The sequence below is a fragment of the Lissotriton vulgaris genome, chromosome 4_1, assembly GCF_964263255.1.
Source record: "Lissotriton vulgaris chromosome 4_1, aLisVul1.2, whole genome shotgun sequence".
NCBI classification, from domain to species: domain Eukaryota; kingdom Metazoa; phylum Chordata; class Amphibia; order Caudata; family Salamandridae; genus Lissotriton; species Lissotriton vulgaris.
In genome coordinates, this window is record NC_141691.1 from 2,103,286,322 (window position 1) to 2,103,302,849 (window position 16,528).

The following is a 16,528-nucleotide window of genomic DNA, read 5'->3' on the forward strand; positions in this document are numbered from 1 at the left end:
ACTCTTTCCTCCAAGTCATAGGAAAGTGCAGCTCCATCCGTGTCGAGCTATTGCTGAGTGGGGGCAGCTCTGACTTGCATCATTTGATCTAAATATCAAAGTATTCCCCAAACCTGATCACATCACGGAAACGTGCATAGGGCAGAGGTTCCCAAACTGTGCACCGCGGCCCCCCAGTGCCCCTGCCTGACTTTGGCTGGATGTCCCCAGCTCCAGGCTGAGTGCGCACAAAGAGCGACCAGATGCAGTCACTGCAGGGCACCAGAGCAGACAAATATTGTGAAAAGAGAGAGTAGACATATTCCTCCATTGCATGCTCTATTCCCCATACTTTCGGACCAATTTTCCCCAGGCATTAAACAAAGTAATTTGATCGGGAGCTGAGGCCATTTGACTATTATTGGTCGAGGGGGCCACAGTTCGATAACGTTTGGGAATCACTGCCATAAAGTGATCAGAGCTTATAGGAAGTTGTAATTGATGATCTTGTCATTAAATACTATGTAGCAGCGCCACCTAGCGGCATAGACTGCGGTGCCTCACGGGAGGTTCAGACATTTGGCTCCTTAGTACAGATGTAGGGTCTGGGGAGTCCACATGAAGACAGCCACACGGCTCGGTATCCAATGAAAGCGCACTCCCCGGAGTCTGATATTGAACATCTGGAAAGAGAGAGACAAGGTCCGCAGTGAGACAGAGGCGGGGATTCAACACAACTGTTGAAAGACATGGAGACTTTAAAGAAAGTGAATACAATGGAACAGAAATCAGTGCAGGTCATGAGTAGGGAGTTCACTAATGTAGTGGGAGGAACTCAGTATTGAGAATGAAGACACGAGTGAATACTTGTTCTTATATGCACAGCCTTTAATCAACGGAGAGAATGACTGAGGAGTCGCGTAATATACATATATGGATGTGCCACCACGTCCTCACCTGGGCTCAGTTATTCCCTTCTTAGAGAAAGAGAAAGTGGTTGTGTTGTGTGTGTGCACAGATCATATATAGAATAATCTCGACAGACAGTTACACCAACCCCTCCTTGGATCTTTCAAAAAAGAACTAAAATCCCCCTGGACCAGAAAAACCTCATGACTTAAAACACATTCTGTATCTTGTATCTTGTGCCCTAAAGTAACCATCACTCATGCCCTCGCACTGCTTATGACCTCACATATTACATCACTCATGACATGTTTTGTGATATCATTAAGGACAACACGGTGCATGACAGGACTTAAGTTACAGTTACTTTAGTCAACCATAACTGTTGAATTTAAATGGTTTCATTTCTTTAAAATGTTATTTTTTAACTAACATTTTCACCAAACCATGAAGTTCCTTTAAATTTTTACTTTAAAGTAAGATATTATTACCTTACCTCACAATACCATCCCCTTAATCTTTGGTTTTCGACTCAATATACACACATACACAAACACACACACACTTCTGTCTCCCTCACAAGGGAGTTACTCGTAATCAATGGCGTTTTAAGAACTCAGGATTATGAACGAAGACTGATGAGGGAACACTTTTTCTTCATGTGTATGTTGACTGGGATGTAGAATATCTGGTTGAGATTCAGCTTTGAAGTATAGCGGGGTATCATCTACCGGAGGCCACACATCATTCAAAATTAAAAGAGTCGCAGTTTCAGTGCTATATCCCCACCTGAAGCGACTCATCACCCATGATATGAAGCGTTGCGTTTCCAGTGCTATTTCTCTACCTGAAGCTAGACTGAAAGACAACTTGTCGGTTTTTTTCCAAAATGTGTTGTTTAAGGAAATTAAAATGTTTGGCTTGAATCAGAAGGTTGGCGTTATACGCCATGTTTTTTCATATTTTACCCTCTTATATAAATTGCCAGCTCTCAAGTAAAGTCCCTTATTACACTGTGTATATTTTCCCCTGCTCACTTCGTCCCCCCCTACTTCCCCCTTGTTGGTATTTCCCTAGAGTTAGACCAGAGGGTGCCTTAGCATGTTGGGATGGGGGTCTGCATAGAGTATCTTGTGGTGGAGCATTGGAGAGCTGTGAGAGGCAGGAGCTGGGTGTATGGTGGACAGAGGAGATCGAATAAAAAATGGAGCTTACCTGCAGGAGCGCTAATCTTTAGAAACACCGGCGACGACTGGTCTGCGTAAGGGAGCAGGACAGATCTCCTTCCCTTCTGTTTGCCTCAACCCCCTCAGGTCCAGCTGTTCTTATTTATTGCCTTGTGGCTCAGGAGCTCAAGGTACTCTTTTATCTACTGTGCTGCCTGCCTTTCCTCTTTGATCTATGAGCCCGATCGCCTCCGGGGAGTTCTCTTTCTTTGGGAGCTAAGGTTGGACTCATTTGTGGATCCCCTTGGATTTAGCTGTCCTCTTCAAGCAAACAGACCATTCTATTAAGGGGACGCTTCATCTTCGCTCTCCCTCGCCCTACCAGCGTGTCTTGTGGGGACTAGCTGTCTGTTTGTGGGAGGCCTCCCCTTCATTTGGTTTCATGCTCTTTCTCGCAGCTCCATTTTGTGATGACCTTGTTAGCCTGCACGGTTCTCCCTCATCGCGTTTATTGGAGGCGCTCCTCCATCAGGGACATACTCAGCAAGCCCCGCCTGCATGTCCCGGAACCCTCCTTTCCTCTTTGGTTATTTGCTCACCTTCTGAGGCGTTGCCATGGATGTCAGATGGTATGCCCACCCGCCCTTTTCTTCTAAGTCTTCGGTGATACGCGCACCCTTATTTGAGGTGGATCCCTCATATTGAGGCAGTTTTTCTTCAGCGTGTCACCAGTGCTTTCGATGATATGTGCACCTCTTTCAAATAAATTACAAAGATTCTTAATTTTTCCCTGGTGTGTCACTAATATTATTGGTGATACGCACACCCCTTACAAATATATATTACAAATATTCTTCCATTGCCCATTGGAGTGTCACTATTGTTATCGATAATACGCACACCCTGTACAAATGTATTACACAGTTTCTTCTTTTTTGTGAGGCGTGCCTTCCCTACCTCTTCGGTGATACGCACACCCGATTGTGGTAGAATAAAACATAAGAACCTGATTGTGTTATGTGCCTCAACCTAAGGCAATGTCATCAGTTTCTGAGGTGTGTCGCAAACTCCATGTTTTTCAGTGAAACATGTACCTTTAACTTTAGTACTTCTACGGTTAATAGCATCTCTGCCTCACAAATTACACATATACCTTTGTATTTATTTTTTGTTTTCCTTCTTCACTTTCTTTTGGGCCATATTGAGTGCTGTATTTAGTAACAATGGCTGCTAAAATGGCTCAACCTGCACCTTTCCTAAATGAGTTAGGAGAGCCTAACACTGCATGGAAGTACTGGGTACACATCTTTAAATCCTACTCAATAGCCATTGGTGGGGAAATGTTCAGTCCCATGAGGAAACCACAAATATTGCTTCATAACCTAGGTACACCTGGAAGAAAGATTTTTGACACTCTACCAGATCCAATACAAGGTCGCAATGCCAAAGATAATTATAAAGACGTATATAAAGTTTGCTTCCTTAAATATATAAAAAAACACTTTGGTGATAAGATTAATATAGTTCTTGAATACCATACATTTTTCAGCAGGACCCAAGGAAAACAAGAGAGTATCACCAGCTATGTAGCTATACTAAGAGAATTAAGTAAATTGTGTGAATTAGGTGAACTCAATGATTGTCTAACAAGACATCAGCTGGTACAATACACAAACAACTCCAAAATACAAGAAAAATGTTACATAAACAACCTAATCTATGCGATGCTATTGAAATAGCAAGTCCATTGAATAAGTCCATGTGTTTCAAAGAAAGGAAAAGCACTCCCAACACAGATCTTGAACAAGTTCCAGAAATTGCCAATCTGTCTTTTGATGACATCATATGTAAAACAAAACCAGAGAGAATGCCAGCCTCATTCGGGATGCAGAGATCAGTAAACTCAGTTGTTACCGCTGTGGTAGTAGTAACCACTTAGATATCCATCCCAATTGCTAAGCTAAGTTCAGTAACCGCAGAAAATGCAACACAAGAGGACATTTAGCAAAGGTTTTTCGGAGCCTTTAAAAAAATGTGGACAAGAAATTGTCTTTCTTAGGTCATGCAAAATACATTACGAAATATGTAAAAAAAGTTTGCAGACTCAACAAGTAACCTCAAAGAACTCATAAAAAACCGTGCACCATACACATTGCAAAAAAGCACCAATCCTCATTTAAAAAGATAAAAGGGGCTATTCTCTCCACTCCTCACTTATCTCCAAATATCTTTATTTCGACTAAAAATTGTCATAAAAGAACACAGCATAAAACAGTTAAACTAGTACAGTCAAAAGTTAAAAACAGAATTAATAAAACCAATCCACAGTAGTAACTTGTTCTAGTACATATCAGTTTGTCTCTCATGCCCAGCTAAGATTGGAGTCCCAGCTCCAAGACAGTTCTGTAGGTGTGTTCTCTTTGTCCTAGTTTATAGAATAACCAGAAGTTGCCTTCTAATATTCCACATTGCTGCTAGGAACTTAGTGACAGCAAAGACCACAACTGGTGCAAGATCCGATTTTAAAATTCTGAATGCATGTATACAGTGGGTTATCAACAAGGTTTTACAAATCGGGATGACCCACCTCCGTCTCGGGTTCAGATAGATAAGCGGGACAAAAGAAAACAACATGCATTTCATTTTCTAGGTCTGCGGTGCACCCTGGACAGTTCTTGGATGTAAGTGATCTTAAGGGTAGCGAATCATACCGTCATTGGAGAAAGAGCTTCCTCGAGACAGCAGGGGTAATGTCATCTAGGACATGCTCAAAGTAGTAAGAATCTTTGGTCAATAAAAATGTAGCTGCGAGAGTGCCCGACTGGGCGCTAGACAGTAAAAGAGCCCTTTTGTTATTCCGGTACAGCTGGACCAGTTGTTTCCGGGAAATTCCAGCACAAGTATGCCCCCGATCTGACCACATCACCACATTGATGCAAGGCCAAGCTTCTCGAGTTCCTCTCTAACATGCTTGAACCAGGGAAGTTTACCCACATTAGGCAGCCCGAGAACTTCAATTAACTCTTGCCTGTATTCGTTCAGCTCTGGGGTAACCCAGAGTCTCCTCCAGAAAGTTAGAGGTCTGAGGGCCAGTTCTTCTTCAATAGGTCTAAGGCCAAGGTCAAGTCTTAGCGGCACCAGTGGAGTACTCAGGGGCAGGGCTACCAACTGCCTTAGAAATCTATTCTCCGCGACAGCGATAGCTGGACCGCTCTTGTAACCCCACATCTCGGCCCCGTAGGACACTGCCCCACGTGCCTGCAATTTATAAATTTCCAGTGGTGGTCGAATCGGCCTAAATGATGATTTACTTCAGAGTTTCAAAATACCCCCAGCTATCTGGGTCAACTTAAGTTGCGATTTCAGCTGATGCTGGACCTAAGTAAATGATTCACTAAGGGTAAGCCCTAAGTAGTCAAAGGTGTGTACCCTTTCTAACCTGACTCCATCTATGACAGGGTTTGGGCGTGTTGTTGCGGGGGGATTAAAAATCATAAATTTGGTTTTTAAGGTGTTTATTTCCAAACCCCACTCTTGGCAAAAGGAGACAAACCCTTCCAAGACTCGCTGAATACCCAGGGGTGTTTTAGAAAGTAAAAGGGTATCGTCCGCGAACATAATCGCAGCGATCCGGGACCCTGCAAGCCTAGGAGCATCGCTATCTGGAACCGCATCCAGGTGTGCGATTACCCCGTTGACATGGATCTATGACAGAATTTCGACAGACAGAATTTCGACCTGCACAAATATCGGCGTAATTATATCGATTGCAAGAATATCGACGCCCTATGTACAACATGGTAAGTACCAAAATATCGAAAAAATAATATCGATGTTAAAAATATCGTTGTTAAATATATCGTTTTTTTGGGGGTTTAAAAAAACATAAAAAATACTGTAAATAATACTTATAAATTACTTAAACATATTTAAATATATTTAATAATGGTAAAATAAAAAAAATACATATTTATTAAAAAAATAAAAAAATTTAACAAATCATATATAATATATACTTACTTAACAATAATTACTATTCCCACTCCAGAGGGTGCAACAGTAGAGAAAGTGTTGGTTAGCATAGGGGTATAAATTACTATTCCCACTCCAGAGGGTGCAACAGTAGGGAAAGTGTTGGATAGCGTAGGGCTAAAAATTACTATTCCCACTCCAGAGGGTGCAACAGTAGGGAAAGCGTTGGATAGCGGGTGGGTTAAAATTACTATTCTCACTTCAGAGGGTGCAACAGTAGGGAAAGGTTTGGATAGCGTAGGGGTAGAAATTACTATTCCCACTCCAGAGGGTGCAACAGTAGGGAAAGCGTTGGATAGCGGGTGGGTAAAATTTACTATTCTCACTCCAGAGGGTGCAACAGTAGGGAAAGTGTTGGATAGCGTAGGGGTAAAAATTAATATTCCCACTCCAGAGGGTGCAACAGTAGGGAAAGCGGTGGATAGCGGGTGGGTAAAAATTACTATTCTCACTCCAAAGGGTGCATTAGTAGGGAAAGTGTTGGATAGCGTAGGGGTAAAAATTCATATTCCCACTCCAGAGGGTGCAACAGTAGGGAAAGCGTTGGATAGCGGGTGGGTAAAAATTACTATTCTCACTCCAAAGGGTGCAACAGTAGGGAAAGTGTTGGATAGCGTAGGGGTAAAAATTAATATTCCCACTCCAGAGGGTGCAACAGTAGGGAAAGCGTTGGATAGCGGGTGGGTAAAAATTACTATTCTCACTCCAGAGGGTGCAACAGTAGGGAAATTGTTGGATAGCGTAGGGGTAAAAATTACTATTTCCACTCCAGAGGGTGCAACAGTAGGGAAAGCGTTGGATAGCGGGTGGGTAAAAATTACTATTCTCACTCCAGAGGGTGCAACAGTAGGGAAAGTTTTGGATAGCGTAGGGGTAAAAATTACTATTCCCACTCCAGAGGGTGCAACAGTAGGGAAAGCGTTGGATAGCGGGTGGGTAAAAATTACTATTCTCACTCCAGAGGGTGCAACAGTAGGGAAAGCGTTGGATAGCGGGTGGGTAAAAATTACTATTCTCACTCCAGAGGGTGCAACAGTAGGGAAAGTGTTGGATAGCGTAGGAGTAAAAATTACTATTCCCACTCTAGAGGGTGCAACAGTAGGGAAAGTGTTGGATAGCGTAGAGGTAAAAATTACTATTCCCACCCCACCCTATTCCCCTATAAACACACAACACACTCCAGTACTATCACCTAACATTTAATTGGAAATTAATGATCAATTAAATAATTACTTAATCAATTGAATTAATTAATTGCAAATAATTTTTTTATAAAATATTAAATTATACATAAAATTAAAATAATTTATTTGTAATTAAATCAGTTCCCACCCTATTCCCCTATAAACCGACAACCCGCTCCAGTAGTAACACATAACATTTAATTTAAAATTACATTAATTACCAATTACATAATTACTTTATCAATTAAAAATATTAATTACCAATTAAATATTTAATTTATCAATTAAAAAACAATTACCAATTAAAAAAAATTACCAATAAAATAATTAATTTATCAATTAATATAATTCATTACCAATTAATAATTAATTACAAATTAAAATATGCTTAAAATGTATTTAATTAATTACAATTAAATTACTTCCCACCCTATTCCCCTATAAACCCACAACCCGCTCCAGTAGTAAAACATATAATTTACTTATAAATATACATAAATTATCAATTAAATAATCAATTAATCCATTAAAATAATTCATTGCCAATTATTATTTAATTGCAAAATAAATTAATCATTAAAAAATAATTAATTAATTACAAATAAATTACTTCCCACCCTATTCCCCTAAAAACCCACAACCCGCTCTGGTAGTAAAATATATAATTTACTTTTATATATTTTTTATTTATAAAAACATATTAAACACATATTATAACAATTAATTTAAATACTTACCTAAAATTTCTAACACATATTAGTAAATCGAAATTACTTACATTGATATATATGCTATCGATATAAGTAATGTCGATATTACTTACATCGATATATATGCTATCGATATAAGTAATTTCGATATTACTTACCTTAGGGTCGATATTCTGGCCATCGATATTCTGGACATAGATATTCTGTCCCTTCGATATTAGCAACTCGATATAAGTGTAAGTCGAAATTAAAGATTCAATATTTTGACTGTGTACCGTTGACATAGAGGCAAAACAGGGTAGGCGCCAAGACGCACTCCTGTCTTACCCGCCTGCCAACGGGGAATCGAGCTGTCAACGAACCGTCGCTACCACACCTAACCTGTGCAAAGTTCTCAGCGTGGAGTCGGATTAGCATATTCAAGAGTGGAGGTGGAATACCAAGCTCCCCGAGTACCGTCCACAGCTTTAGACATGGGACCAGATCAAATGCCGCACGTACGTCGACGAAACCATTCGTATAGTGACCCTCCCCTGATCTTAACGGTCTTCCAGTAAAGTATATATAAACGAAAGATCTGATCCGTGTTGGAGACATTCTTCCTGAATCCTGCCTGGAAAGGGCTCAGGACAGAATGCTCTTCAATCCAGTCTAAGAGACGGTTTAAGATCAGCCTTGCGAAGAGCTTTTGGGGCACGTCAATAAGGCTGATTGGCCTGTAGTTGGCTGGGAGCAGAGGTGAGCCCTTCTTGAAAATAGGAGCAATCTCTGCCCCCAGCCAAGTACTGGGTACCTCCATGCCTCCCCATATGGCGTTGAAAATAGCCATCAAATAAGAGACCCAAACCACAGGTTCATGCTTTAGAAGATGGCCTTGTAATGTATCTAGGCCCGGAGCTTTACCTGAGGGCAATTTTAGGATAGCAGTCTCAACCTTCCCCACAGTAAACTCAGGCTCTTTTAGTCCGCTCTGGATATTGAATGGTGCCAGCGGGTGCAGAGAGCCCAGAGGGGTGTCCGCCCGGTATAAGGTGAGGAAATGCTCTTTCCACACCTCAACAGCAATATTAGGGGCCACGGCCGCAACCGGTTCAGCCAACCCAGTGTTTACAATTTGCCAAAAATTCTGGGCGTCTCTTCCTGCTAAGGTCGATATTAGATTAGCCCAGTGGTCCACCTCCCACTCGGCGTTTGCGTGATGGATTAGCTTCCTACACGCAGCCCTTTTTACTTTAATCAGTGCTCTATTATGGTTTTGTTTCAGTGCACTGAGGAGCTCTAGTTTCGCCCTTTTGCATGCTGGATTAAACCAGGTAGGATTCTTCAATGGAATCCTATTATATCGACCTCCAGGCCAGAGGACCAATTTTACTCACAACTTCCTCCAGTCCCTGGAACCCTACTTTGGTCGAGAAAATTTCTCCATCCTGGGTGATTTTAATTACCATTTAGAACGGCATGATGTATCTGAAACATCATGTCTCACTGAGGCTCTGGCGTCCTGTGGACTCACGCAGCGAGTTAGCTGGGCCACACATCGTGCAGGCCACACACTAGATGGCATTTTCTCTAATGACCATCGTCTGACCACCAAGGACCCGGTGTATCTATCTTGGTCCGATCACCTTGCGGTTCCATTTCTCTTGGAATACCATAGGGTGGATGGAAGCAAAAAAGGGAATCACGTAATGGAAACTGCCAAAAATTTCAGGAATATCAGTAGCGATTCCTTTGCGCCTTGGGCTGCCAGCCTTTCTATTACAGGCATGGACAGCGTACAGTCCGCAGTTGGCCATTTCGAACAGGTTACCACCGAGGCCTTGAATGAACTGGCCCCAGTACAGACCCGCCGCCGAGCCAGAAAGAGACCATCTGCCCCATGGTTCTCAGATTCCCTTAGACTCCTCAGGCAAGAAGTGAGGAGGAAGGAGAGGCTCTGGCACTCTAGTTGGGACCTTAAGAACAAGGAAGCTCACAAACTCCTTGTCAGGAAATATAAGGCTAAGATTGTGCAGGCTAAACAAGACTACTTTGTAGCCCCGACAACCTCGCTCTCTTCGCCGAAGGAGCTTTTTAAAATTGTTGATTCTCTAGTCAACCTACAAGCCCCTGACCCTGTTGTACCATCGCAAGATCTATGTGATAGGATTGCCTCCTTCTTCCACACCAACATACAGGATATCCACCTGGCTCTTGAGGAACAAAGAGCTTGTATCAGTGTGCCCACTGCTCGGGTTGAGATGAATATGACCACCACTGACATCTCCCCATTGTGCACTCTGGACTCCTTTCCCCCGCTGGCTTTGCAAGATCTGGAGATCTTGCTTAATAAGACCAAATCTGGTTCCCCCCTGGAAACTTGCCCACTGAAAATCATCAAGCAGTGTAGGGAGACCTTCCTACCACCGCTGCTAGAAATAATGAATCTAGCCATGAGAGACGGTATCTTCCCTTCAGAGTGGAAGAACGCAGTAGTGAAACCCCTACTAAAGAAGGCCTCCCTCGATCCGGAGGTCCTAAAAAACTTCCGTCCAATTTCGCTGCTTCCTGCTCCAGCGAAGATGCTCGAGGCACATCTTAACAAGCATCTCGCTGCCTTTGTGGAAAGCTCGGGCTGCTTGGACTCCTCCCAGCACGAATTCAGGAGGGAACACAGCACCGAGTCGGCCCTCACCATCGTGCTCGATAAGATCCGCACGACAGTGGATGGGGGCCAGACCACCCTCCTGGTCCTGCTAGATCTAACTGCGGCCTTCGACACCCTCTCCCCCTTAGTACTTACATCTCGCCTGAGGGATGTGGGGGGGAAGGGCGCAGCTCTAGATCTATTGACTTCCTTCCTTGATGGGAGGGAACAAAGAGTCAAGCTGGGTGAGTTCCTATCTCCATCCCGACCAGTGCTATGTGGGGTCCCTCAAGGGTCGGCTCTTAGTCCGACCCTATTCAACATCTACGTGGCCCCACTGGCCAGACTAATAAGAACCTTCGAGATGGAGGTAGTCTCCTATGCAGATGACACCCAAATACTCGTCTCTCTTTCCCATTCAGATGTGCAGACCGCCTCCAAGTTTAGATCATGTATGGAGGCGGTTGGTCACTGGATGATTCAGAACTCACTCAAACTGAATGGGGAGAAGACTGAGGTGATGGTGTTTGGAGGGAACGAAAACATCTGGTCAGCCAGCTGGTGGCCTGACTCGCTAGGAATGTGCCCTTCCCCCACAACATCTGCTAAGAACCTGGGGGTGATGATAGATCCTGCCCTGGATATGGGCAGACAGGTGAGTAGAACCATATCCACCTGCTGGGACTTAATTCACACCCTGTGAAGGATTAGGAAATACCTTTCTTTGCAGTCCAGAAAGCAAATAGCTGTCGCACTCATTGGCTCACGCCTGGACTACTGTAATGCGCTGTATGCGGGGCTAAACAGGAGCCTCCTGCAGCGCTTACAGGTAGTTCAGAATGCCACAGCCAGATTTGTTCTGGACGTTCCCAGACGCTCCTCGGCCACATTGGCCAGGAAAACGCTGCACTGGCTACCGGTAGAACACCGAGTACGGTTCAAAGTCCTATGCATGACCTATAGAGCCATTGCAAAAAACAGCGACACAGGAGTGGGTTCCATCATCTCCCACTACTCTCCTGGAAGGAACTTGCGTTCCTCCGGGAAATCGCTCCTGACAGTTCCCCGCATACGAAGAGCCAAGTGGGGTGGCAGGGCCTTCTCCACCCTAGCTCCCAAATGGTGAAAATGATCTTCCTCTGGATCTTAGGTCCCTACCTTCCCTACAGAAATTCTGTAGTGCCCTTAAAACTCGCCTCTTCTTGCAAGCCTATGTGTAAGGATGTATGTTTCAATTTTCTGATTGTATTGTTAGACGCCTTGATACCTGCGGGTTATTGTTTGTACCTAGGCCCTCCGATGTAACTCCTGGGACCCACCCTTGTCCACCCATCTTCAGACCCCATATCATCTGGATTGCTTGGGGGTGGATAAAAAAGGATAATGGGGGGGTCTGGATTGTGGTGCCAGCAGTACCACCCACCCAGTTACAAATATGGAACACTAACCCCGCGTTCCTGAATTGACCAGGACGCAATCCCCCTTAATATTTTTAATTGTTTGACCCACCCATGGGACCCTTCGGACCATGATAATTTTGGCTGCCTGATGCGGTGGAAGGGGTATATGAGTGTTCAAGCAGCCATAAACAAAAAAGGAGGGAGAAGGAGGTTAAACCAGACCAGGTCGGCCTCCAGTCTGTGTACGAAATACAGGAACCCTATGTCAAGGGTCCAGAGACCTGGTAGGTGTTTGTATGGTCACTGCTTACTAAGTCAGTGTGTACCAAAAATGTGTAAAAAAGAAAAATTTCTTTTTTAGAGTCCCCTCACTCACCGGGGTTGCCCCACGGTGACATGCTTCATCATTGGGGCCATCCCAGTTCTCTACGAAAAGGGGCGTGCTGCGACAAGGCGACTACGCAGGAGCACTGGTTTTGTGAGATGACTATGTGTGGTGCATGTGTAGTGATGATGGAGTGGGTGTGGAGTTAAAAATACCGTGCTAGTGGGCCTCAACAATTTATTTTGCTCCTAGTGTGGTATAAAAAATTAAAAAGGGGTAACACTGTATTCTAACTTTTACTGAGTTAGATCAGTGTCAAGGTCAACATGTTTCAAGCTCCCCCAAGCTTTTCTTCAGGACCATACAGGGTCCAGCCCTGTATTGCCACTCCTGTTTTTCAAATGAAAAAGTATTGCTAAAAATACTTATTTACAATGAACGCTGTTGTTAATAAACATGCGTGTTGTTATACATACGTTTTGTATTTCACTTCGATTTATAAAAGAGTGTATGATTACACCCCATGGTCTTAGGCAAGGGCAGGAACGCCTCGTGGAAACATTGTTCCTATCGGCAGACCCGCTCGGTACTACCTGGTGCTTCCTCACCCGACCGCATACTCGTATGAATCGAAGTGAAATACAAAACGTATGTATAACAACACGCATGTTTATTAACAACAGCGTTCATTGTAAATAAGTATTTTTAGCAATACTTTTTCATTTGACCCTGTATGGTCCTGAAGAAAAGCTTGGGGGAGCTTGAAACATGTTGACCTTGACACTGATCTAACTCAGTAAAAGTTAGAATACAGTGTTACCCCTTTTTAATTTTTTATACCACACTAGGAGCAAAATAAATTGTTGAGGCCCACTAGCACGGTATTTTTAACTCCACACCCACTCCATCATCACTACACATGCACCACACATAGTCATCTCACAAAACCAGTGCTCCTGCGTAGTCGCCTTGTCGCAGCACGCCCCTTTTCGTAGAGAACTGGGATGGCCCTAATGATGAAGCATGTCACCGTGGGGCAACCCCGGTGAGTGAGGGGACTCTAAAAAAGAAATTTTTCTTTTTTACACATTTTTGGTACACACTGACTTAGTAAGCAGTGACCATACAAACACCTACCAGGTCTCTGGACCCTTGACATAGGGTTCCTGTATTTTGTTCAAGCAGCCAACCACTTTATTTTTTAGGGAAGAGAACGATTCTGGAATAGAGCCACTGAGCTCAGGGACGCCAGTTAGTACCACTACTAGGGGTGCCGCCTCCGGGGGCAGGTTAACTACCTTGCTCCACCTTACACATCCCCCCTCCTCAGTGGGCCGCTCTACCATCTCCCGACCCATACCACTACTTCTTGGGGGATTAACTATGGCCCCGCCTGCAGGCGCCTGGGGCAACTCGGGGATGATTACTGGAGCAGTGGGCTGAGCTATTTCAGAGACCTGGGGAGGTAGGCTTGTGGCAGCATTGGGTACAGGGGGAGCTTCCCTATTTTCGGGTTGACCCGTGGGGTGATTTTATTCTGGACCCTTGTCTATTTTCGCCTTTTTTCCCACCCCTTGCCTGGGCGCCACGTTTTCTCTTTGGGGCAGCCCCTTCCGTCACTCCCTGTGACTGTCTACTTGCTAAATCCAAGCCGCCCGCTGGTAACCAAGTGTTAGCAGTTCCAGCAGCAGATGATAGTACTACCACCTCAGGGACAGTTGACAGGGAAGCCCTAGCCGCTCCTGGGCTGTTCCCGAGTTCTTGCAGAATGGCTGTAATAGTCTGGTCGATGCTGTCCAGTAAGGCAGTGGAGGAACTCCCCTCCCTTTCTGGCGTTTTAGCACTGGCTATGAGACCCAGCGAGGATCTTCTGGCACTGTCAATACCTTGGGAAAGGCGTTTCTCCACCACAGAAAGTTCATTAGACAGCATATAATTCGCTCTTATCAAGAAACTGTCCAATGTACCTGCAACCATAGTACTTGATGCCGTGGCCTTGCTCCTTGTCTCACGGCCCTCCGTAGTTCGTAGCTACACAGGTCCTCGGCACCTGATCAAGTAAGTATCCTCCGGAAAATCAGGGCCAAGAGGGATGGCCCGGTCCGGTCCTGCATGGTCTGTAACGGGCTAGAACGGGCCTGCCCTTGGCCCAGGCTTTGCCCGGCGCGCGCGGCCCACATGCGTGGATAGGGAGGGGTCTAGATAGCGGAAGGTGGGGGCGGGAAGAGGACCAGCTGTGGCAGATCGCAAGCCACACTGCACACTGGTCCTTGCAGTCCCACGGTGAAGCAGTGAGGTGAGCGCCTACTCCAGCTCCAGTGCTCTCTCCCAGTTCAGCAGCCCCCGAGCACTTCCAGTCTTGCCACCACGAGCGGCTCCCGCGTAGCGGGGGCCGCGAGATGCAGCGTCCTTAAATGCCCAAAATTTGGCAATCCCCACAGTCACCAGCTCTCTCCCTCTGAGGCAAAATACAAATGACACCAGGTAGGCGGAGGCCGCAGAAGAATTAATCCAGGCGGAAAGTGGGGGAGGGAAGAGGACCAGCTGCGGCAGATCGCAAGCCACAATTCACACTTGTCCTCGCAGTCCCGCGGTGAGGCAGTGAGGTGAGCGCCTACTCCAGCTCCGGTGCTCTGTTCCAGTTCACCAGCCCCGAGTACTTCCAGTCTTGCCACCACGAGCGGCTCCCGCGTAGCTGGGCCGCGAGATGCACGTCCTTAAATGCCCAAAATCCGGCAATCCCCGCAGTCACCAGCTCTCTCCCTCTGAGCCGAAATACAAACGACACTCACTTATGTAATTTTGATTCCTGCAGGAAAACTTCTTACCACATATGCCAGCAACAAAGGACTTGGGGCCACATTATCTCAACTCATCCATGGTAAAGAACGCATAGTGACCTTTGCCTCGTGCACGCTTAGTAACTCTGAGGGAAACTACTCAGTGGTGGAAAAAGAAGTCCTCGCTTTTTTGGGGATCATCAAACACTTTCAATGTTATTTATGGGGGATCAAATCCACTGTTCGTACAGACCACAAACCACTTTTGGTTAATGTTCAGTCCTAATGGAACACTTAACTGCAAAGCATGGGTTCCCAGATGGGTGCTGGGATTGGAACGTTTTTGCTTCAAATTAGAATATGTCTCCGGTAATCTCAACACAGCAGCAGAGTTCCAATCCAGGGCACCTTTAAGGATAGAGGAGCAATATGAGACACCTGAATACGCCATCTTGGAAATCCATTCTTCCGCGATAAGCCCAATAGAATGGGCAGAAAGCTTTGTTCAGGATGCGACCCTAGTTCAACTCAAAGCTTACACATTACAAGGTCGGCCAAAAGTACGAAGTGAAGTCAAGGAGGAAATTAGGACATTTTGGAAATTCATCATGAAATCAACCTGCACCAGGACCGTATATGGCGAAATGACAAGATAATATCGCCAGAAGGTTTGAAAGATAAGATCATGGGACTTGTACATGAAGGTCACTTAGGGAGAAGTTTGGCAAAATCGAGACTCAGAGAAGATTTTTGGTTTCCAAAGATGGATTCATTGGTGGAAGAAAAGGTAAAGAACTGCAACATAATGCCAATAGTGACAAAACTAAAAGTGCCCATAAAGTTTCTTTATCTCCAGTTTTTATTCCTGAAAAACCTTGGGATATACTTGCACTTGACATAAAAGGTCCCATCAACAAAAAGGGCGTCACAAAAAGATTTGCTTTTGTATTAACTGATTATCATTCCCAATGAGTGGTCATTAAGATGATGAACCAAATCACTACAGACACATTAACTGATTTCCCGAGGGATACTTTTGCCTAATAGTTATAGACAATGGAGTGCAATTCACTTCTTCAACCATGACAAACGTCTTATGGCCATTTCATATTCAGAACTGCTCTTCACTCTGCTCAGGCCAATGGCTTAGTTGAAAGAGTCAACAGGATGATTAAAAAGAACATCCAACTTACTTGCATGTGTCAATCATTTGCCAGTAGAACAGGCGTTTCAAGAAATGTTGTGGGCGTACCCTACGACTCCTAACCAGGTCACAGGAATCTCCCCTTTCTCTTCTCTCAAAAGAAGGAAACCCAGTACAAAATTTTTCCCCAACTGTATCGGAGGAGAAAAAGTGGAACATGATTTAAATATGGCAAAAGTCAAGATTGCTTCTCACCAAACCAAGTACAAGTCTTAC

The 16,528-nt window shown here is 44.6% G+C and overlaps 1 protein-coding gene across 1 annotated transcript in view; it reads right to left on the reverse strand.

Annotated features, from left to right (window-relative positions):
* Positions 1 to 410: 410 nt before the first annotated feature.
* LOC147725127 (C-type lectin domain family 2 member B-like) overlaps positions 411 to 16,528 on the reverse strand; it is a 280,165-nt gene continuing 264,047 nt past the window's right edge. The window contains exon 5 of the mRNA XM_086967112.1: positions 411 to 662. Coding sequence (XP_086823238.1) covers positions 551 to 662 — 112 coding nt within the window. The 3' untranslated portion in view covers positions 411 to 550. The remainder of the gene's footprint in view (positions 663 to 16,528) is intronic.